This window comes from Schistocerca nitens, chromosome 9 (genome assembly GCF_023898315.1).
Source record: "Schistocerca nitens isolate TAMUIC-IGC-003100 chromosome 9, iqSchNite1.1, whole genome shotgun sequence".
NCBI classification, from domain to species: Eukaryota; Metazoa; Arthropoda; class Insecta; order Orthoptera; family Acrididae; genus Schistocerca; species Schistocerca nitens.
Window position 1 is genome coordinate 62,345,050 of NC_064622.1, and position 25,900 is coordinate 62,370,949.

Consider the following 25,900-nt stretch of genomic DNA (forward strand, 5'->3'; position numbering starts at 1 on the left):
CAAGGAATACTGTAAAACATCAAAAAAAGTAATTCAGACGTCTAAACAAATGCACTACGAGAAGAAGATAGCATTGTCAGGGAACAAAATAAAAACAATATGGGATATAGTGAAAGAGCAGACTGGTAGAACCAGAAAGGAACAGGAGCAAATAGCACTAAGGGTAGATGACACATTAGTAACTGATGGGCATAGTGTGGCAAATCTATTTAACAAGTACTTTATATCCGTTACTGATAGAATGGGACTTTCAGGATCAGTAAATAATGCCCTAGAATATCTGAAACTAGCCTTGTCAAATAGCTTCAAGTACATGAATATATCACTCACTTCACCAAAAGAAATAACTTCCATAATAAAATCTTTAAAAACAAAGCATTCTAGTGGGTACGATGAAATATCAACAAAGTTAATTAAGGCATGTTCTTGTGAGTTTAGTACAATTCTAAGTTACTTGTGTAACCAGTCAATTATAACTGGGACATTTCCTGACTGGCTAAAATATGCAGATGTTAAGCCTCTATTCAAGAAAGGGGATAAAGAGATACCATCAAACTACAGACCGATTTCACTTTTGCCAGCATTCTCAAAAATTTTAGAAAAAGTAATGTACAGGCAGCTGCTCAACCATCTGACCACAAATAACATATTATCAAGAACACAGTTTGGATTTCTGAAGGGTTCTGATATCGAGAAGGCTATTTACACCTACAATGAAAATGTACTTAATTCATTAAATAACAAATTACAAGCAGCAGGTATTTTCTGTGATTTGTCAAAGGCATTTGATTGTGTGAACCACAACATCCTGTAAGTAAATTAGAATTCTATGGTGTCACGGGCAGTGCTGCAAAATGGTTCAAGTCATACCTCACTAACAGGAAACAAAGGGTGTCAGTGCAAGGGACTAGTGAATTAAGTCATCATCAGAATGGGAAGAAATTACATGTGGTGTCCCACAAGGATCCATCTTACGGCCAATGCTTTTTCTTGTGTACATTAATGATCTCTCATCAGTTACACTGCCAGAAGCAGAGTTCGTTTTGTTTGCAGATGACACAAGTATTGCAATAAATAGTATGTCAAGTGTAGTTCTAGAAAGATCTGCTAATGATATTTTCATGGATATTAATAAATGGTTTAAAGCCAACTCACTAACATTAAACTTCGAAAAGACTCACTATATGCAATTCAGAACCTGTAAGAGGTTTCCACCCAGCATATGCATAAAATACGAAGAAGAGCAGATAGAAGAAGTTGACAGTCTTAAATTCCTGGGATTACAACTTGATAATAAATTCATTTGGGAAGAGCACACCACAGAACTGCAGAAACGCCTTAACAAATCTGTATTTGCAATTCGAGTGTTAGCAGACATAGGCGACATAAAAATGAAAAAGCTTGCATACTTTGCCTACTTTCATTCCATAATGTCATATGGTATAATATTTTGGGGTAACTCTTCAAGTCAAACAAAAGTTTTCAGAGTCCAAAAGTGTGTAATACGTTTTATTTGTGGAGTAAATTCACGGACGTCCTGTAGAAACCTCTTCAAAGAATTGGGTATACTAACTACTGCCTCTCAGTATATTTACTCCTTAATGAAATTTGTCCTAAATAATATATCTCTTTTTCCAACAAACAGCTCAGTTCATACATACAATACCAGGAACAAAAATGATCTGCACAAGGACTTAAAAGCACTTACTTTAGTTCAAAAAGGGGTCCACTACTCAGGAACACTCATCTTGAATAATTTGCCAGTAAACATAAAAAATTTAGTTACAAATAAAGATCAGTTTAAAAGGAGCCTGATAGACTTACTAGTGGCCAACTCCTCCTACTCCATTGACGAATTTTTTAATAGAAACAAATGATGTATTGTATATATTCATACTATTAGTATTGTTATTTCAGCTTAAAAAAAAAAAATTGACATGTTCCACATCGACGAGGATCTCCTCAGCATGGATCTATGGAACAAAAAACTAATCTAATCTAAGTCCTTAGGATGCATATTCTCACAGGATGGCAACATAGTGAAAGAAATGGAAGCGAGGTGTAGCAAAGCTAATGCAGAGAGCGCTCAGCTACGATCTACTCTCTTCTGCAAGAAGGAAGTCAGTACCAAGACTAAGTTATCTGTGCACCGTTCAATCTTTCGACCAACTTTGTTGTATGGAGCGAAAGCTGGGTGGATTCAGGTTACCTTATCAACAAGGTTGAGGTTACGGATATGAAAGTAGCTAGGATGATTGCAGGTACTAGTAGATGGGAACAATGGCAGGAGGGTGTCCACAAAGAGGAAATCAAAGAAAAACTGGGAATGAACTCTATAGATGTAGCAGTCAGAGCGAACAGGCTTAGATGGTGGGGTCATGTTACATGCATGTGAGATGCAAGGTTACCCAAGAAACTCATGTGTTCAGCAGTAGAGGGTAGGAGGAGTCAGGGCAGACCAAGCAGAAGGTACCTGGATTCGGTTAAGAATGATTTTGAAGTAATAGGCTTAACATCAGAAGAGGCACCAATGTTAGCACTGAATAGGAGATCATGGAGGAATTTTATAAGGGGGACTATGCTCTAGACTGAACGCTGAAAGGCATAATCAGTCTTAAATGATGATGATGATGATGATGATGATGATGATGATGATGATGATGACTGGGTTGGTTCACAATCCCCCATTGTTTCATTAATTGTTAGTTTTACCCATATACCTTTGTGATCTGTCAGATGGTCGACATTAAGGAGTCCCAATTCAAAATCATCTTTTTGCATATTTATGATAAAATTGTTGAGACAAGAAAGTTGTCTTGTAGGACTATAATTTGCACAGAAGAGATTATGGGATCTTAGCATGTTAAGCAAATTAGTATTTTGTGTGTTTTTTTCCTTACATCAAAATTTAAATCTCCTAAAATTACTGTCTTGTGTTTGGTATATTTTTCTGTACAGTTAATATGTTTATCTAAACACACTACAAATTGATCGGCATCACTATCAGGAGAATGGTATATTGAAATAACTGTGAGTTTTAATGTTGGTAGTAGCATGACAGCCACTTCAAGAATGCCTTTAACACATATGTCCCTAACATCAAGCACAGTCTATCTTAATACTAGGTTGTCACTTATATATATATATATATATATATATTTTGAGGAACCCCCATAACCTTCATTGGGTCTGCAGTAACTTGTAATTAAATTAAAACATGGTGGTACATACAGTTTTCTCTCTTCTTCTCTTAACCAGTGTTCATTAATACATAATACTATTCTATTGTTTCCATTCAATACAACACCAAGTTCATCAGCTTTATATTTCAGAGATCTAATATTTATGTGCATGAATAATATTGATTTTTCACAGCAAGAGGGAAGATACGTGGTGTCTTGGGCCCAATTGGATGCACACATGGTGGTTTGCCTTTCACTGGTCCTCATGTTTGATGTGGTGATGGTGTTATGTTTCGGTAGCGGCTGGACTTCCTTGTGGCAGGCCATAAAAAATCATTACCTCTCTGTGGTATTTTTTTGGTTCTGTTTGAGGCTCAGGTGGCAGACTTTATTATTTCACTTCCTGCATAATTTATCTGGCATGGGGGATTTGATATAGGCCTACTTGATAACACACTAGTGTGGGATGGATGATTCGATGCACTAGATAACACTTCACTATGGGATGGAGATGATACAATACTTACTGAGGTTCCTGTCTTCTTATCTGCTAATGGAGGTGACATTTTTGTTGTCTGTTTCTCAACATTCTTGTTTGTTTCACATGTTACATAGTTTATGTGGGCAAGCTGAGTGGAGGCAATTGATAACACTTTGGCGTAGGATGGAGGTGGTGATACAATACTCACTGTGGTTTCCTTCCTCTTCTCTACCAGTGACTGCAGTGGAACTGCTACAGTTGTTGTTGACGCCATTTCTGCTTCTGTTGCTTCTGCTGCTGCTGTTATTGGTCTTGTTGCTTGAGCTGGTTCAGATGTTGCTGATTTTGCTGGTGCTGCAGTTGTTACTGAATTTGATAGTGATGCTTTAGCAATTTGTGGTTCTGCAGCTGCTTTAGTTGTTGTCTCCAAGACAGATTCACTTCCTGCATGGTTGCTTTCAGTAATGTATTGGTAGTTCATTACAATGGCTGATACTGACTCATAGATACTCTGTTTTTCATATGTTTCTAAAGTTTCGTAAATTGCTTTGCACAGAGATGACTTGCCTCTTCTATTCAGGTGCATGCCATGTTTTGTAAAGCTGTATCCATCCAGGAAATCAACTGATAGAAATCTTATGTTTGGGTACACTTTACACACTGTTTGTATCTGTTTATTTGCTTCCTTAATTTCGGCGTTCACACATGAAGCAGATATGAGGTCATGCCTATGTGGTATACCAATAACAGTTACTTTTTGGTTCTCTATCGAACTGAGGGCACTTTTGAGACTGATAATAGTGTTAGCTAACCCGTTACAATACACGTCATTTGCTCCTCCAATTAATACAACATGACGATTTTTGTTGTCTTGTTTGTCCAGTAAAACGTCCCTAATAATTTCTCGCATTGGTGCTCCTGGTTTCACATGACTGCATACTTTCAGATCGTAATGGTTTCGTAGTACTTCCGCCAGTCCGTGTTCGTGGTTATCTGAGAAGATATTTAACTCAGTGAGATTTCCTGAAAATTTCTTATTTATTTTTGGAGACAAATATTTCACTTGGGCACAGATTTTCGCTTCGCTGGTATGCATTTTCTGTCATTTCATCGATCTCAGCATGTTTTCTATGTGAGGCCTGAGCAGTCAATTTATTTGAAACGAAGTGTTTAAGTTCACACTGTTGGCTAGTTTCAACTGTTCGCTGCATTTCGAGTGCACGTTTTCCACCTTCTACCTCGTATGGCATTATGCCATAATAAAGAACCAAACATGAGATAAGTCAAGAAAATTTACATCCGAATCTGGACATACGAATGTGCACTTTAAGCCGACTCATGCATTTCAGAATGGTTCACGAAATTAAGATGCTCTTGAATTATCCTGTGATGTCTTTTTTTCTTTTATGACATAATGCAAGATCTTTTAATTTTTTACACTACGAACATACGGGCTTCCTGCGTCATCGTAGGTGCGCAAGCACAGTGACGCCTGTTATCTGGGCGCTCTGTGGCAATGCTGAGACAAACCAATTTATAACAGGTCACAGGAAAATATTGCGAATGGTGGTTTGAACAGTGTTACTTTCAAAGTAAATTTCCTTTTACGCAAGATGAACTACGTGCAAAAATGTAATATTAATTTCTTAAATCACAGAGCGTTTGACTCTCATTTAAAAATCAACTCTTTGAGGACGACCATCTAGAAGAATTTTGCTCCCAGAAGATCAGACATTTACGTCGTTATTAAAAATTTTACAGGCACATTTGTGTGATGAATCTTAAACTGTAACACGTGCAAGAAAGATCAACAATATATGTGCAAGCTTATTAATCTTAGAGACCAATCTTATATGTGAAAGGTTTTTGTTTCTTGTAGCAGCACTATGTGTATTAATTCAAACCATTAACTTTTCTTATTTGTGTGTTCGCGCTACTTACGAGTGATCTTGCTATTGGCTGGCTACACACGTCTCCTATGCTGTCATCAGCTGGCGCGATCACGTTACATGAGCTATGACTGGCTTACAAAAGCGCGTCGCAATCTCGATTTCAATGCTTCGGAAAGTAACATGTGGTGTTTGGTGGTATTAGAATTTATACGTTTGTAACATGAAAATATGCAGTGTACATGTTGCTGCACATCAAAGATCTTTCCAAAATGCTTTTTTTTCCCCTGAGTTTCGTTTTCTAAGGAAATTCTATGTCGGTGTATAAAACCATAAACATTCAAAGGATTGATAAGTTTCACACTGCCGAGGAAAAGTATACTGTCATTTAACACGGAAAAACTGTATTTTCACCCGGGAGAAAATGTATGTATTTTCAACCGGTAAATCCGGGAATTTTTTTTCCTTGTCCATGTATACACCCTGGATTTAGTTCTGGCTTCCAGGAGTTACTTGGATTCTATACGTCAGAATTGTATTTAGTTGGAACCACTGAAAATGCGGAGCTAATTTCTGGTTATCACTATTGTAACATCTACCGAAGCTCTCCTCAATTAGTAACAAAATGTAGGATTTTTCCGCAAAGAGAGCAGTATGACTGAAAATTCTGTCAAGCCACAATGTCATAGATCCTAGTTGCCCACACAGCTTCAGTCACAGAACTCTCACTGTAGTCTCCCAACTGCAATTCAGTTAATATCGTAAAAGACCAGCACCATCACATTTAACCTGCATAGCCCATCTAAAAGTCCTAGATTAGGGTTCAGTTTGCAGGATGCCTCACAGAGAATCACATCATGTATAAGACGTATTAGTGCAAAACACCATTGCGAGATTCTCACAAGGGAACCTCCCCATCGCACCCCCCTCAGATTTAGTTATAAGTTGGCACAGTGGATAGGCCTCGAAAAACTGAACACAGATCAATAGAGAAAACAGGAAGAAGTTGTGTGGAACTATTAAAAAATAAGCAAAACATACAAACTGAGAAGTCCATGAGGAAGATAAGCAATATCAAGGATAGTGTAACCATAGGAGCGCCGTGGTCCCGTGGTTAGCGTGACCAGCTGTGCAACGAGAGGTCCTTGGTTCAAATCTTCCCTCGAGTGAAAAATTTACTTCTTTCATTTTCGCAAAGTTATCATCTGTCCGTTCGTTCATTGATGTCTCTGTTCACTGTAATAAGTTTAGTGTCTGTGTTTTGCGACCGCACCGCAAAACCGTGTGATTAGGAGACGAAAGGACATACCTCTCCAATGGGAACCAAAAACATTTGATCGCATGGTCATAGGTCAACCAATTCCTCTACAGGAAAACACGTCTGATATATTCTATACGACACTGGTGACAGCATGTGCGTCACATGACAGGAATATGTTGTCAACCCACCTAACTTGTACTCTTGGCGAATGGGTAAAAAGATTCTTCTACCTTGCCCGATTTAGGTTTTCTTGTGGATGTGATAATCACTCCCAAAAAAGTGATGAAAACATAAGAGTTTGTCACATAAACTGAAAATAAAAAATTAAAATTTTCACTCGAGGGAAGACTTGAACCAAGGACCTCTCGTTCCACAGCTGCTCACGCCAACCACAGGACCACGGCGCTCCTGAGCGCATTATCCTTGATGTTGCATATCTTGCACATGGACTACTCAGTTTGTATATTTTTTCATAGTTCCACACAACTTCTTCCTGTTGTCTCGATTGATCTGTGTTCAGTTTTTCAAGGCCTATCCACTGTGCCAACTTATAACTAAATCCGAGGGGGGTGCGATGGGGAGGTTCCCTTGTCAGTGAGGTATGGAGCACTTTGGATCTGGATCTCACAAGGGAATCATGCAGTTGATAGATCACCAATTTTGCTAATCTTTTGCATTTTTCTAGTACATACTTAAATGTAATGACTGCTGCCCTGGTACAGTGCATTTCTGAGAAGGTTCAAAGTTGTGGAGCACTGTACATGAACATTAGCTGTCAGTGTCATAGTGCAGCTAGTTAAAGCAGCACACTAGAACCCCACCTTTACTGGCTTCAAGTCTTGTCATTTTCTTCTTTTTATTATTCCAGTGAACACTAGTATTGCATCATAGAATCATGTTTCGTCAGAAAATAACAATAATAATAATAATAATAATAATAATAATAATAATAATAACTGTAGTACATTTATGGTGATGTATAATCGCAGTATAATGAGGATTTGTATATTGATATGTTCAGCCAAGTAGCACAAATACAGTGTATACCATTCAAAGCATATGTAGCCTGTTATGACTGCAGTGTGATATGACTGTGATAAATTATTCATAATTTTATCATGGTTGCATATTATATCTTGATTACAGCACAGCGATTATAATTGTTTCTTTATAAAGGAATAAGAATTGTTGTGACATTACAAGAGTTTGGATGAAGATCAGAAAATAAAGAAAGTAATGTCACTAGAATGCGGTACAGGCATACTTCTAGTCTGTCACTTTTGCCAGATGCACTAAAGCTGCTGCTCATCAACTGATGCTCTGTAGAATATTCAAAAGGATTGTAAAACTTGGAATCTCAAAATGCTTGCGGTGCACATTGTACTAGGGCAGCATGTGTTCCATCTAAGTATATAGCACAGCACAGCGAAAGATGACAAAATCAATGACCCATCACATGTATGATACTCTTGTGAGACACAATGACAGTCTCGAACAGGCCCAGTCTTTCAAAGTAGCTCAACTATCATAGCTATACCATATGGATATTACAGAGTTGTAGTATTTTTATGAAAATTAGTTCAGCTGGTGATTTACGTGGGAAAATAACCAAATCACATTGCCACATGCGTCTGTAGAAGTCTATATTGCAAGGAAAGAAAAAAAATTACTTTCACAATTTATACTCGTCTTTGATCCAGTGTTAACAAGACTTGGGTTCTTATTTCCAAATAAACTGACACTATCTGCTTCTGTCTGTTATTTTTTTCAGACACAAGATGAAGTTGTTAATAAAGGAAATAAATTTCCTGTATGAGTCTACAATCATTGAGAATAAAACTGTTTGGATCACTTAATATATGTCTTCATTTGTTATACTGGTTAGCACTTGCAAAACGAGGTTCAATGACAGTATCAAAAATGAGTGCCTAAAAGGAATTAGACACGGGCTTTTAATACTGACGCTGAATCTTGCTTCGTAAGTTCTAAGTTGGTAATGGCAATAGCCAAAATGTGTAAAATACTTTCATACACTGATCAGCCAGAACATTATGAGCACCTACCTAATAGCTGGTATGCCCACCTTTGGCACAGATAAAAGCGCTAACACCTTGTGGCATGGAAGCAATGAGGCCTTGGTAGGTCGCTGGAGGGAGTTGGCACCACATCTGCACACACAAGCCACCTTATTTCCATAAATTCTAGGGAGGGGGGTGATAAGCTCTGATGCCATGTTGAATCACATCTCAGATGTGTACATCAGGTTCAAATCTGCAAGTTTGGGGCAGCACATCAATTGGAACTCTCCACTGTGTTCTTCGTACCACTCCATCACACTTCTGGCCTTGTGACATGGCACATTATCTTGTTGAAAAATATCTCTGCTGTCAAGAAACATAATCATCATGAGGAGGGGGTGTATGTGTTCTGCAACCAGTGTACAATACTCCTTGACTGTTATGGAGCCTTCCATGAGCTCCATTGGACACATTAATGCCTATGTGAATGTTTCCCAGAGCATAATGGAGTCACAGCCAATTTGTCTCCATACTTCACTACAGGTGTCAAGGTGCTGTTCTCCAGAAAGATGATGGATTCATGCCCTCGCATCGGCATGATGAAGAAGGTATTGGCACTCATCAGACAGTGCAATGCCCTGCCACTGTGCCATTGTCCAGTGCCAGTGGTCACGTACCCATTTTAGTCATAGTTGCCGATGTCGTGGTGTTCACATTGGCACTTGCACGGGCTGTCTGCTGTGAAGGCCCATCGTTATGAATGTTCATTGCACATTGTGTTCAGACACACTTGTACTCTGCCCAGCATTAAAGTCTGATGTTAGTTCCACCACAGTTTGCTGCCTATCCTATTTTACCAGTTGTGAGGCCTAAGATGTCTGTTTTCCATAATGAGGGGTGGCCTCCCAACCACACGACATCTTGACATGGTTTCACGTTGGTTTCGCCACATGTTGAAGACACTCACTGCAGCATTCCTTGGAACACCCAAGAAGTAATGCAATTTCCAAAATGCTCATGCTGAGTCTTTGGGCCGTCACAATCTGCCCTCAGTCAAACTCAGATAGATCGCGTGCCTCCCACATTTTACACATGGATGACATTCTCACTGATACTACATGCCCTGTGTGTGTGTCTGACTGGAAGTCATTCCTGGCTAGGTGATGCTGCTATTGCCTGGCCGGGTTTATATCAATTATAGGATTGTAGGTCGATGGGCATAATGTTCTGGATGGTCAAAGATAGACAGTGTGTGTTTTTTGACAACAACAAAAACAACAACAACAAGAACCCATTGGCACACACTGCCTACAAGTTTATGAAAATCCAAAAATAAGCTTATTATGAATATTGTTGTTCAGATTCAATACAATTAATTGTGCTATTTTACCAATTTTATATTGTTTGTTATATTGTAGGACATTTACCAATTCATTGTTTCTTGACTGAACAGTAATAACATTGCTAAATTTTTAATTTATTGCATTTATATCCATTTTTCAGATATAAAGCATTTTGTTGATACTGGGTTTAACAGTAAATGGAATCTTTTGTTAGTTTGGTCTGTATATAAAAGTCACATCTAGTAAATTATAGTTTACAAAAAAAAATTAGCCTCCAGCTTGTGTACTTTTCTCATACATTAGAGAATGAACTGGAATGCTCAAAACAGGTAACGAAAAATGTGTATTGTGTACTCAAAATTATATATTAATTCCAAAAATCTTAGAAGATAAGCTATTGGGAAAACGTGCATGTATGGAGTTCTATACTGATATTGTGACTATATATTACGTTATATGTTGTCTGAAGTGGTTACATTTCAACTGATGTACAAAGAGCGTGTGCCAACGGTTTTGAATTTTCAGTTTCAAGAAAATTGATGTCATCTTCGTGATGGTAGCACATTGTTGTCTTCCGTAGCAGAGATATTAGGCAATTGATTTTAAAAAGTTGTTTGCTGTATGACCTCCATGCACTGATAGTCACCTGTGACAGAGGGCATGCACTCCGGCATCACTCTCACTTGTCTGATGGCCAATTCTCACAGTATGTGGCAGTGTAATCACTTGTGGAAATCTCATCTGGATAGCTGCCTCCTCTGTGGTCCTTAGTGACATATGTCTGGCAATATGTATCCGAGCTCTTGGCAGCATTGGTCTCCATATTCGAGGTGATGGATGAAGTACTGACAGTAGCATTTGTCACTCTCTGTGGACTTTTGAGTCAACATGGGGGCGCACTGTGTTAGGGATTAAACATTTTTTTGTGTCAAATCTCCTCGTAGAGGGAGACCAAGAGATCAATACACTAAGCAGATTCGGAAGGATGTAGGTTGCAGTAGGTACTGGGAGATGAAGAAGCTTGCACAGGATAGAGTAGCATGGAGAGCTGCATCAAACCAGTCTCAGGACTGAAGACCACAACAACAACAACAACAACAACAACAACAAATCTCCACTGTAGTGAGCAGAATGGCATGAAGCTACAACCTATCATGAAGACTAATGTTATTTGCCAACAGTTCAGAAAACAAAGTGAAATCTTTCTCCTTGACAACTCCTGTTGCATACCTGATTTTCTGAATAGATGATTTCTGTGTGTTCTTCAGGCACATTTATTAAAATTTATTGTAGATTAAGATTGAAATAAAGATCCAGTGTTGTAAAAGACCAGCAGATAGCCATATTTTCACAGAAAATTTGTAAACTTACTGCCATGTTGCATATCACAGCAAGTTTTCGCAAGTGTGATATGTGGAACATGCAAATAACTAATTAAATAATAGAGAGAGTTCAATTATTTTGCAAACTGGTTCTTCTATTCCAGAAACACAAAGAAGCATGTCTTTCACTGCTTGCAAAATTTGCTTGGCTGTAAATTAAGACACCAGACCTGGAAAATTTCAAACAGGCAACTTCAGAGTTCCAGTTTTTATTCAACTCTTGACCAATACTCGAAAGTTGACACAGTTCATTAGGTGAAGGATACCCCCTGAACGTGAAAGAGGTGACCAAATAGGGAAGGGGAGGGAGATGCTAAATTTCAATATCCAACAGAAGACATCAATAGGGATGTAAGTGCACTGGACAGACTGTGGGCCATGTCTCCTTTGAAGTTCCAAAGTATCAGTTTGGAGGAAAGGGTGCAATTCATTTTTGTTTAAGGATGCAGCCAAGATATAGTCATCGTGTTGCAGAGCATGCACAGATAAACTGCCTGTATCATTTATACTAACAACTTATTGGTTAAGAGACCAGAATGAGTAACACTCAAATAACTGACCAGCAGTCCTGGTTTGAGGCTGCTGTGCTTTCCCTAAATCAATCCAGATAATGGCTTAGGTTATTCTCTGAGGAGTGCTAAGACTAACTCTATACCCCAGCCTCGTCCATTCTGAGCCGCCGCTCAAACTGTAATGGCCTCACTATCGATTGAATGTAGAACTCAACAGTGAATGGTACAGTTTCCTTTTGCCACTGCTCGTCACAAGGGCACTTCTCCTCTTGTTGAAATGGGATTTACCTGTCCCTGGGTTGTAAAATCTGAGCTGATTCATGCTGTACCCTGTTAAAGGGCGTGTGAGTGTGAGTGCTCAGAGTATGTCTCAGCACATGTCTACTTAAATCAAGCACCAACTGTACCAGTTTGGGCCAGTCACTAGAGGCTGCCTGTAGGAAGCATGCACACGGTACAGTCTCCGCCACGCTGTCTACCAGCAACTCACATTTGTATACGTGCGCAGCAGCACTAACTCACTCTCACTGTATTCTTTTAGTTCGTACACATCAGTTGTTCTGTGTATTGCTTATGTTGCACCTTTGTATGATTCTATTGTCTTGTTACATGTGGAGTCACAAGAGGCTTATTTCCATTATCGTTTAGAGGTTTATGAAGAAAGCCGTGCTTATGTTACTTGAATGGTCTCATGTATTACTCGGTCACTTCACAATTGGGAGCGGTACAAACTAAAAGAACGCAGTGAAACTGAGTCAGCCCTGCTCAGATATAGGCACAAGTTGCTGGTAGGGCACGGCAGAGACTGTGCTGTGTGCACGCTTCCTACAATCGGCCTTTAGTGGCCGGTCCGTGCTGATACAATTAGTGGTCGATTTAAGTACACGTGCACAGGGAACACTAGGTTCGGCACACTCAAACTCACGTGCACTAATAGCAGGATACAGCAACTGGAAAATAAATGAAAATGAACTATTCTAACTGAAGGAATTTTTGTATTTTCAAATTATAGCTATTACTTTATAAATGTTACCACTAAATTTAAATACTGTAGGGCAGTAACATACCTGCAGATGTGACAATGAAAATTTATGTTCTATCTCTTCGGAAATATCTTACTTTGAGGAATGAAATGAAACAGCCCCAGGAATTTAGTGTATTGTGAATTTCATTGAATTTATGTAAAACCACTGAAGAAAGTTGCAAATAATACCACTGACATTCAGAATAATTTACAGAGGATGGCTCACTTTTTACATGCGGCGAGACAGAGAATGGTAAACTCGGCATCCCTTCAGGCACCTCAGCGCTTGCCAGAGTAGATGCAGGAGCGAAAGTGGTATCGGTCACATGTGGCGGAAGTCACACTGTTGCCCTGACAGGTATGTTGTAGCAACTGCAGTGTAATGGCAGTGGCTGGATGTGTTGTCCACCTTCAAAGTGCTTTGTGTCCACAGAGGAGGGAGGAGTACTCGTTTTTGGCAGTAACGAGCGTGGACAGGTTGGTATGGGGTCACGTATTGTCCAGTGTCAGAAGCCATCAAGGCTGCTGCTGAGTTGTGCATCGGATGCCACTGTAGTGGATGCTTCATGTGGGGAGAGCCATTCAGCTTTCGTCACAAGTGAGTGTTTATTTATTTATTTTGTTTAGCAATTTTCTTTTAACTGTTGTATGAAAGACATTTTATTTGTTTGTTGGTACGTATTACACATCTTGTTTTGATAGAACTCCATTGCTGGCTTTGTGTCAGCTACATTGTCTTATGAAGTGTTATCCTATCACTTAAATTTCTCTGTTGAGTAACAGGTTAAAACTGAATAAAACGTTCCAGACGCTAAATTGAAGGTAAGAAATATTTGTGCAAATAAATTAGGATAATAAGAATTTAGACGTAAATGACTGGGATTCTTAAAATGTGAGAATAATACCAATGTCTTAATATCGAGATTGCATACGACAGTATAGTATCATTCAGTTGTTTGAGTAGTTCCAAATGCATAACTCAGTCAGTTTCCTGAAATGCATGCACAGTGTTTCTACTGTGTGATTAAGCTAATCTTATAAGAAAAAGTAGAAGGAAGATAAACATTGAATTACACAGAATGTGGATTCATTTTCATACTTATTCTATATTTATTGGTGAAAGATAATCTATCCATTCAAATTCGAGCTGAATGATTCGCCAGTGTGATAAAGTACAGCGACGTATACAAATTACAAAGACGCAAGGATGATGTCCATTGTTATTGTTAAAATAAGTGACTATAGTTCTGGACAAAAAAATTAAAAAATTATAACAGTAGCAAAGTATGAATTAGTTCCAAGATTGTATCATTACAGTCTATAGACAGTGAGAGGAAAAATCAGTGTTGTTGTAGTCCTATGCACTCTTCTACTAGACATGGTGATCTAGTGTTGCCACATTAGAGCGCCTTTGCCATTTTATTTTTTTATATGTATTGAAAAATTCCTGCTCACAGTTAATGCATAAAATTCTCGAAAGTTTAAGTCCAAAAATTGCAATCTCTCCTCTGTTTTATAGAGATCCTTGCAAAAGAGAAAAAAATTTGAGCAGAAGAACATTTCGCTAATATTAAAATATTTATCTTGATAAATCAGAAGTGACAATGATTGTTGATAAATTTAGCACATCATTTGCATTTTCTACAGGAAGTATTGATGTGATTTCTCTTGGAATATGCTGTGCATTTCTCATAACCAAAATATTTTGATGTTCATAATTTACTTGTAGTTTCTTCACTTCTCACTTTGAAATTACATAATTTTTCATTAAGAATATACTTTTCATTAAGAATCTGACTGAGCAAACCATGTGCAAAGACTACCCAGACCCGAGACAACTGTGTCATGCAGTCACAACTATGACCACTTACCTTATGTTATAAAAACAATAAGAACACTGTTTCCTTCTTTGTTAAGACTTATTATGTAGTACAGTTATATAACCAAAATAATTACTGTACAAGATTGATGTTCTAATGGTTTGGCGACAAGAGAAGTGGTGCAAAGCTGGATTGTGCACTTTCCTTTTCTCTTATTACAATTGACTTACTTGAAACGTTCAGCCAATCATCTTCTCTGGATATGTGGCTGCGTTGATCTCCACAACTTCTTCTCCGAAGAAATAATGATGGTTAGAGGGATTAAAAAAAACACTCTCTCTCTCTCTCTCTCTCTCTCTCTCTCTCTCTCTTGCTCTCTTTCTCTTTCTCCTCTTGAAATAACTATGTGCTCTCATATAATACTTTCAGTTCAGTTCTGGTATATTTCCATTTCCACAAGTCTCACATAAGTTTACAAATTCTTGCAAATCAGTTGTGTCTTTAACCGTCAGATAGAATTAAGTATATTTACAATGTGGTGAGCTGAAAAACCACCAGAAATTCAAAGACAGTTCATGCTTCTAGCAAGTCTAACACCCAGATTAAGAGTCTCTAGTCAAAACATATTTCATTTGTTCATAACAGTTACAATCATTACACTGTCAAAGAATAACACGTGCTTGCTCCTTGTATGCCACATACAGCTTCTATGGTGCGAGCAGCAAACACTTGTCTGCGCCGATCGATCGCCACCATTGCAGAGTTCTCCTGATACACATCCATCCTGCACACACAAAAACCGGTGGCGCGATAGGCACATCTCCACTCTCCCACTCATGCTTAAAATATTGAGTGTTTGAGATGAAGGAAGACCAAGTGTCTCTAGAATTTACCCCGAAATTCTCGAGGCACTACATATCCCTCCCCTTAGCTCGAACACACGATATTTTATAGATATTCACTATGTACATTAATATCTCCTATAACACTAATTCACATTTTAATTAGTATACATTATATTTCCTCTAGTAATCATGTACTTAATATCTAGCTCTTCTTTCTTCGTTTTGATAATACTACTATTGGAGTTAGTACTTTTATATCTAGGAATCGTGTGGTCTACATTCTTGATTTCTAATCACAAACTCCACGTGTCATAAGACCCTTAATTATGTCATTCTTTACTCTACTTCTCTATACTGTTTTTTCTTTAGTACGTATTAGTTTCATAATCTACCGTAGCTTGTAGTCTGAAGGAACTCTGGGAAAATGAAAGTGTTCTTTCCAACACTCATAAACATAAAACATAACATTGCTAGTGGAATAGAGGATCCAAACTTACCAGAATAATCTCAACAAAATTTTGTGACTTTTGTCACGATACTGTCCTTTCTCCTCTAGGAACAGTACCTATACCTTACATATGGGTTAATCCTATGAGTACCCTTTCTCCTTCTGTTTTTGGCAGGTGCACCCCTTTTTAATTCCTATTTTCCTATGCTACAGGTCAATCCCCTTCTTGGTGCCTCTGTGTGCACAGTATAGGTCAGCCTTTCTTAGGTCTGCCTACCTGCCCTTTTATATCCAATACATGCTGGGTGCGCCCTCCTTATCCTTCCTGAGTAGGCATCATGGTTCATTACCCTAGTATACATCTGTATGTACAATATAAATAAATATTGTCTGGAAACTAAATCTGTTTCGCACTTAACACTCACTTCTTAATACTTCATTTAATCCCCTAGAGACCTCCATTTTGCTTCCACTCCTAAGCTTCCAATATATGCCACACATGTAATATTCAATATATCATACATTTACTTATGCTATACATGTCCCACTATCCTGCAAATCATCAGAACATATGTTCGACTGACATTCCTGAATAATCATCACAATTAGTTCCTCCCTGGTTTATGTTCATTAGTTCGTCCTTGGCTTATGCTCATTAGTTCCTCCTTGGCTTGTGCTCTCCTTAAGTACTCACACTTTCTTCATATGTATCCCTCATGTGGAATTATCATCATTTTTATATCCTTATGCTTATATGTGATATAGAATCGTCATTGTTCTCATACATATATTTCCTATATGTACATATTAATAAATATCTACTTGATAGTTTTCTCAAGTAACTAGGCGATGTAAAACTGTCACAATAAACAGCCATGTGTGCATATTCCTCTATGTGCACATTCTTTCCCCCTACAACACTTGACAGTTCTTACATAATTTTTATCTGTACTTCCATTGTTTGTGTCTTTGTCTTTCGTTGTGTGTATGTGTAAGTGTGTCTGTGTATCGTGATTCTTCAGCCTACTTATATGAAATAAGTTGAAGGTTATTGGAAACCATGGAAAATACGAAGGACTTCAGCAATAGAAGTATATGAATATGTAAAGAGGGAAAGATAGAGCGGTACTCGGATGAGAAGTAAGGAAGGAAAAAGTAGAAATGGTTACTGAGATTGTAGAAGAGAAAGAAGATAGCCCTAAAGACAGGAAACCCTTCCCACCCCCCCTTCCCCAGGATCCCTACTTCGCCGGTACTTGAGTGAGAAGCTGGAGGTATGGTGTTAAATCGTCTCCTATAGAACGGACATTCTCACCTTCACCCTTGAGGTCCCCAAAGAAAAATCTTAGCAACACCTATGGAATGCCAAATGGTGAAGAATCAGTCACACTTGTCTGCGAGGGTCGTTTGAAAGGTGTGGTGTGTGCTCTGTGTTAGCTGAGATTTACTTGTTAGTGTACATCATGCTTTAGTCTATAATACCCACCCTTCCAAAACCAACACGAACCCTCCCCTTTACATCACATCTCATAAAAGGTATAAAATGTTCTATAAAAATAGAAAATTATACACTACAGTCAAATAGTTGTTCAGTTAATCGCTGTACACTATATTTTATACACACATAAAATACTCTGCTCAGTTTATGTTGTCTAGACATCACTCGGTTTAAATAGTATCATCATATTATACCTTTCACTCAAATAATATTTTATTCGTTTCATTTCATATCAAGAGATCACTGTTCGTCTGTGATTCTCTTAAGTTTTCTACTTTACCGTCATATCCGGTTTTCTACGTACTGAAATTATAGGATGGTTTAAGAATTCAAGAATAGATTACAGAATAGTTTAAGATTTGAATGGAATTTGGTGCAGGAAAAAATAGCACAGAAGAAACACCGAAAACGACTAAGGATCCGACGGTCGTCACTCCGCCCAATAACACAGAACGTTAACGTCCCTGGGAGATTTACAAATTTATATCTTTAACATTGTATTTTCCTTTTTCTGATCCTGTTAGAGGATCTACTAAAGCTAAGGCTTTGGGATGTATCACCGTTTGTACTCGGTAAGGTCCTTCATATTTTTGGAAAAATTTATGTGTCTCCTTCTCCAGGGCAGAGCTCTGGAGATGTTTTACTAGAAACAGGTCATCGGCCTTGTATTGAGGTTCGATAGCTTTCTCATTATGTCTACTTACTCATTGTTGTGCCCCTTCAACCAGGTTCTTAGAAACTATCGTTTTCATTAAGTTTGTCATCAACAATAGGTTGTTACGGCCTTATTTAATAAGGGGTTCTCCCACAAAGGGTTTGCCTATTACTTCCAAAGATGTTAATCTAGTTGATAAATGTGATAACTCAATTGAAATAAGCTCAAAGTCTTTAACTTTCGATGCCCATGATGTATGTTTTTCAGGGCCATAGGTGTGGCATAATTTTCCAATTTCTTTCATAACCCTTTCACATGCATTGGAAGACAGATTATAGTTGGATATTAGTACTTGATGAACGTCTTCCCACGCTAAAAATTCTTTAAATTCATTACTGACAAATTGTGGCCCATTGTCTGTAAGAAATAGTTTTGGTTTGCCTACCTCAAGAAAGTATTGTTGCAGACAGTGAATCATGGTTGGTGTATTTGCTTTCTTAATAGGATATAATTTAACATACTTCGACCAATACACTATGAGGACAAAAATGTACGATACTCCTCCCTTCCCTTTTGGAATTGATCCAAAGAAATCTGCTGCTGTAAGATCGTGTAATGCCTTAGGAATGATTGGATACATTTTGTATTTAACTTGAGTGTTACTCTCTTTTACTTTCTGACAGCTTTCACAAGTTCTGATTAAAGATGCTACCTTATGTCCTAATTTCTTAAAATAATAGAACTTGTTCATGTGGGCTGTACACTTTTTTATTCCGAAGTGGCCATATCCCATATGGACATACCACACAATTTCGTCCTCCGTCAACTTCGGGATAGATAAATGCCACCGTCGAGATGTTATGCTGTCTCTCAAAAATTAATGATGCCCTAAAATTTTCCACCTCCCTACTTGATTAAGAGGTAAGGAATTCTTGTTACACATAGCATATATTTCTGTAAAGTAGGGATCATGATGGATGTTGTCAGTTGTTCTTTGAGCCATTTCTTGTACCCTGTTGTGTGGATATTCTACTGTCATAAAATTAATCGCAAAAAGTGCACCGGGTCCTTCTGTACGTTTCAACTCTTTCATGTCTACATTTATTTATTTATTTATTTCTTGTTTCGTAGATCCAGTTAGTGAGTCAATCACAAGGATATGGAACGTGTCAAATTGTACAGGTTTCAATTTAAACTTACAATAAATACAAGGGCAATTCAATGGCAAATTGTACATAGTTTAAGTAAGACATACTATAAATACAGTAACAGATACAATGTCAGCCAGATAACATAACAACCATTTGACAGAAAAAGGAGTTTCAAATAAAGGTTAAAGATAAGAGCACAAAGTTAAATCAGATATTAGGCCTACAAGAGTAAATACATGTACAGCCAATTTGTTGTTACAAAAAGTGTGCTAATGCCCAAATGCACAATAAAATCAATTGAACTACTTCTAGACACAATAAGTTTAGTGATGGTATACATTTTACAAAATTGTTAAGGCTTTCGTGGCCACTTGTTGACAAACTGCCTATTGGCTTCTGTCTCGGGTTCTTCGGCCGACGTTCATCTAATGGTTTTTCTGACGTTTCGCCAGCACGAGTGGCTGGCATTGTCAAAGCTTCACCCTCCATTGCCGGTGGCAATGGAGGGTGAAGCTTTGACAATGCCAGCCACTCGTGCTGGCGAAACGTCAGAAAAACCATTAGATGAACGTCGGCCGAAGAACCCGAGACAGAAGCCAATAGGCAGTTTGGTATACATTTTCTTTCAGGTATTCATCCACAGCATAATAAGATTTCTCTGTCAGGTAATCTTTGAGAACTTGTTCAAATTTTGGCAGTTCTGTATGAACACATTTGATATCTAGTGGTAGAGCATTGAATAGCTTAATGCTGGAGTAGTAAACTCCTTTTTGTACCAGAGTGAGACGTTTCTTTTCTAAATGTAGATTGTTTTTGTTTCTGGTGTTATAACCATGGAATTTACTGTTGTCTTGGTAGATGGAATAATTTTTGCACACAAAGGTCAGCAAGGAAAAAATATACTGTGAGGCAGTTGTTAGGATACCTATCTTCCGAAACAAGTGCCTGCAAGAGTGTCTTTGATGGACCCCACACATTATTCTGATTGCTTTTTTTTGGATGGTGAAAACTTGTTTTGCAAGTGGTTGGTTCCCCCAGAATATGATAGCATATGACATCAATGAGTGGAAGTAGCCAAAGTAGGCAACCTTAATAGTGTCAACTTCAGCCACTGAAGAAATTACCCATAATGCAAATGTTGCCGAGCTAAGTTTTTTACATAGATGAAGAATGTGAACTGACCAATTACATTTACTGTCTATGTAAGCACCCAGGAATTTTGTGTCTTCAACTTTCTGTATTGGTTGATCTCTACATTTTATGTCAGTTTCATCGGGATTACTTTGTACAGGTAGTCTAGACAAAGTGTCAGGTACAATATTTTCAGAACCTTTTACATACTGTATTTTAATGTCATATTCCTGTAGGAACAACATCCACCCCATTAATCTACTATGTAATAACCGACTACTCCTTAAAAAAGATATAGCTTGATGATCCGTATACTCTGACCCCCATACTAGTGTTTGGAATTTTTGGTTACTCCATACTACTGCTAGTAGTTCTTTTTCTGTGGCTGTGCAGTTTAATTCATGTTTGTTAAGACTCTGGCTAGCAAAAGCTATAGATCTGGGGATTGTACTTTCTAGACCCCACTCTTCTTGCAAAAGTTATGTTGCTGTACCGTAGTCGGATGCCTCTGTTGATATTTTAAGTGGCTCACCCATAACCGGATGGTGTAATATAGATGATTCTACCAGTGCTCTTTTTACATTTTCAAACGCATCATTGGCCTCTTGGTTCCAAACCCATGGTATTCCCTTCCTTAATAAACGTAAAAGTCTTGGATCGTTCAGCTCTTGACTTCATGTATATCCTCTATAGTATCCAGCCATCCCAATGAATCCCTTCAATTGTCTTATGTTTTTAGGTGGTGTACACTGCTTAATAGCTGTTATGCGTTCTGAATTGGGTTTAATTCCCTGCACTCATACAATATGCCCCAAAAACTTAAGTTCTTGCCTTGCAAAGTGTGATTTGAACAATTTTACTACAATACCTTTTTCATTAAATCTTTTCAGGGTTTTACTCAAGGTCAGGCTATGCTCTTCCCAGTTAGATGAGATTACGAGTATATCATCTACATATATTATCAAATCCTTTAACAACTTCCCTCGTCAAGCGCTCGTATAAACAGGATACCGAGATACTTAGCCCAAATGGTAACACATTAAAATGATACGATTTCCCATCAAATAGAAATGCTTTATATTTCTTTGATTCGGGATGTAACTTAATTTGCCAATATCGATCAGTCAGGTCCATCGTGCTAAAATACTTTGCTTTCTCAAATTTGGACAATAATTCATTATGTTAATTGGTGTGTCTCGTTCCGTCTCTATATGCATACTCAAAGTACGCATGTCCAGCACTAATTGCACACCTCCTTTAGCCTTTTTTACTACGGCAAAGGGATTATTCATGACGCTAGAGCTACATTCTATTATGTTATTGTCAATCAACTTGTCAATTTCGTCCTTAACTGCTTCTTTTAGACCTACTGGTATGGGATATGGCTTACAGAAAAATTGAGTACTATCTTTGATTTTAAATTTATGTATATAATCTCTAATACTACCGGGATGATTGTAAAATACTTCTTCATATTCCATTAGACTTTTATATAAATCTGGTTTTTGTTCACTGGTTAATATTGGCAATTCATTTACTTTGTCCTGTATGTCTACTTGATGTGACACATGACTTACCGTTTCAATCTCTGGTGACAATTGTGCAGTCACTGTTAATCGTAAACATTGACTCTCAGTTGTTTGTTTACCAATATAGCTATCCATTGCAAATGGTACACAATATTTGTAGCCACATTTACCAAAATAAAGAAGATTCTCCTCAAAATTCAATATGACATTAAATTCTGACAGCCAGCCTAGGCCAAACAACACATCCCTATTGATATTTTCTACTACTAGCAGCATCTGACGAAATTGGATATTCCCAATGTTGCACTTCACCTGGGTCTCTTGTTTTACGACTTTGTTCTTCGTTCCAGTAATACCGACTATGTACACCCCTGTTACTGGTAATATACGTTACTGGTAATAGCAGTAATTGGTGTTTAGTTCGTAATGTGGTAAAGAAAGCACTAGAAATAAGTGACACTTCACTCCCGGAATCTATAACTATGTTAACTTCAAAATCCTCTACTTTTCCTATTATTATTGGTTGTGGATTAATGGTCTCAGTTCTTCTAGTAACAACCATTCTTTGGTTGGTATTTTATGCGTGAAATTAACATACTTATTATAGACTAGGCCTCCTAATGTATTTCTACAACCTGGGCCCCGTCCCTGGATTCAGATTGCACTACATTTTCCTCATTATTGGTAATCACTGGTTGGTTACCAAATCGGGGTATTACGTTACCACTTTGTATTTTCTTACTGCTTGATACAAATTCTTGCGACACCACTGGGCCTATATTCGAAGTCGGATGTTTCTTTTGGTAATTTTCATTACCCTTATTCCGGTTACACTGGTGTACTCTAGCTAAGTTGGTCTCATGTCTCTTAAAATTACTATTACTATTATTACTACCTCTTCTGTAATTCTGATTTTCACTGTGATGTACACTTTCGTTGCGGTCTTTGTTTAAGGCATCAAGTGCATCTACAAGAGACAACAGCTCTTGTACAGTTTTCCACCCACTACACAGTATATCTTTTCTGGCGTTAATGGGTAAACGTCGTATTAGAATTCGGACTAACCCTTCTTCCTCCATAGGCTTATCTAAGTACTTGACATGTGTTAAATGCCAGTCATTCTCATCATACCCCACATACTGTTATAATACTTAGGGTCCCACAGATCAGGTATTAATTTTTCCTGGGCACTAGCTGACCAATACTTCTCCTTAAACTTCTTCTGGAAGTCTGCTCAAGACAAAAAGTTCTCGATGTTCACTGTGCCCACTCCAAAGCTTCTCCTGAAAGGTACCCTACCGCAAATTTGATCTTGTTTGAATCTTCCCAGTTTTTCAGCAAAGCTTGGTTAAACTGTTTCAGAAAATGGGTATGATGTACTTCCCCATCTTAGGGAACTTACGGAACTGTCTAGATAACCCTGAATTTGCTCCCCATTGTAAATCTGTCATCACTTCACTAGTTAATACTAAGTTGGAAGAAGTCACTCTATTATCTACTTTGTCCTGCATAAGTTTGAATTACTTCCACAGTTCATCTACATCCTTCTTGGTATTACTAAGTTCGGAAGATAAGATTGGATATACGTTGTCAGAGGTTACTCTCGCAGCAACTTTTCTGTCTATCATCTCTTCTACCTGTTGCTCCAGATTACTGATATTTATAATATCTGAAGTGGCTAGTTTCTCTTTAAAATTTCTTTCCACAGTATCGACTCACGTGTTAACGCCTACAATTTGTGATTGGACTATAGGAATTAGTTTGTCCTGCTTTTCAACACTTTCCTTTAAAGTGTGTAATCTTTGTTTTACAGCATCAAATGTAACATTGTATATGCTTTGAAATGATCCTAATTTTTCACTAAATCAGGTTCTACATTATTACATTTATCTTCAATATCAAATTCTAGATTTTTAGCTCAGTCCTGAAATTGATAACTCTGTGTCTGACTAAAGTCAGTGAACAGTTGGTTTACATGGTTAGTCAGGGAATTACTTAATTCATTCTTTAAATCTAATTGCAAACTCTCCACTTTATCATTTAAGGCATTGAACCTAGCATTTGAAACCTCACCCTATGCTTCTAGTTTTTCACTTAAAGTGGCAATTAGTTCCTTCCTTAAAGAAGTATTTTGAGCAGTAAATTCTTTACTTTGTGCATCTAATCTAGAATTAATTGTAAACTCTGAGCTTCTAGATTTTTACTTAAATTAGTAATTTGAGTGTTTACAGCTGCTGAATCTGCCTACTGGGCAACAGATTTGTAGTCAGCATCGGTGAGCAGCAGTTGGCGCCCTTGGCGTCAGTTGCTGTTACTGCGTCCACACCCCTGTGATGTGTATGAGGGCTGCTTACTCTCCACACTGGGTCCTCGTCGTCGAATAGATCTCGTCTAAACTGTTGAGATTTTCCTTCCTTCTTCTTTTGTCTGGTATTCATCAACATTCACCCTTTTTGCCATTTATGCAGAATGCAACTCTGCAAAACAATTTCTCTGTCTAATTACTATTGGTTGCTATGGCAACTCACAATATCTTCTTATCTTGGTTTCGTTTTAAAATCCCTCTTTTTTTCGAGTCCTGTCATGGTCACGACATTCTAACGGTTTGGCGACAAGAGAAGCGGTGCAAAACTGGATTGCACACTTTCCTTTTCTCTGATTACAATTGACTTATTTGAAATGTTCAGCCAATTCACTTCTCTGGATATGCGGCTGCGTCGATCTACACAACTTCTTCTCCGAACAAATGATGCTGGTTAGAGGGATTAAAAAAACTCTCTCTCTCTCTCTCTCTCTCTCTCTCTCTCTCTCTCTCTGCTCTTGAAATAAGTAGGTACTCTGATAATACTTTTCAGTTCAGTTCTGGTATATTTCCACAAGTGTCACATAAGTATACAAATTCTTGCAAGTCAATTGCGTCGTTAACCGTCAGATACAATTAAGTATATTTACAATGTGGTGAGTTTAATAACCATCAGAAATTCAAAGCCAGTTCTTGCTTCTAGCAAGTTTAACACCAAATTTAAGAATCTCTAGTCAAAACATATTTCATTTGTTCATAACAATTAGTCATTACACCGTCAAAGAATAACACGTGCTTGCTCCTTGTACATCACATACAGCTTCTAAGGCGCGAGCGGCAAACACTTGTCTGTGCCGTTCAACCACCATGATTGCAGTATTCTCCCGATACACACCCATCCTGCACACACAAAAACTGGTGGCACTGTAGACACATCTCCCCTCTCCCACACTCATCGAGTTTTCGAGACGGTGGAAGACCGAGTGTCTCTAGAATTTACCCCGAACTTCTCGAGGCACTACAATGTCATAATTTTGTTTGACTATTTAGACTACCACAATTACAATAATATTTTATCAACATTTACCTTGTTTGATGAAATTACCAGACATAATATTTGGCTTATGTTAGGTTTTGTCTTAGTTACATATTACTTCAACCTTCACCCACAAGAACTAGTATACCAATTAGTATAATCATCTTTCCAGGAAATACAACTCTTTAGAATTTTCTGTCTGTGTGTGTAAATTAAATGAATTATTTTATATCAACCGTATAATATTTTATGTATCCCTGTTATTATTTGACGTAGTGTACTATTTCATTTATAGAATAATGAGTATAATAAAAAGGAAAATTACAGTAAAATGTGCTTAGTTGAATAAATTGAAGTGGTATAAAAATTGAAGTATTAACTATGATAAATTAA

The 25,900-nt window shown here is 37.8% G+C and overlaps 1 protein-coding gene across 1 annotated transcript in view; it reads left to right on the top strand.

The window, feature by feature from the left end:
* LOC126202942 (X-linked retinitis pigmentosa GTPase regulator-like) overlaps positions 1 to 25,900 on the top strand; it is a 414,771-nt gene that overhangs the window by 208,701 nt on the left and 180,170 nt on the right. Inside the window, exons 7-8 of the mRNA XM_049937044.1 lie at positions 13,307 to 13,450; positions 13,526 to 13,690. Of these exons, the coding sequence (XP_049793001.1) occupies positions 13,307 to 13,450; positions 13,526 to 13,690 (309 nt within the window). The remainder of the gene's footprint in view (positions 1 to 13,306; positions 13,451 to 13,525; positions 13,691 to 25,900) is intronic.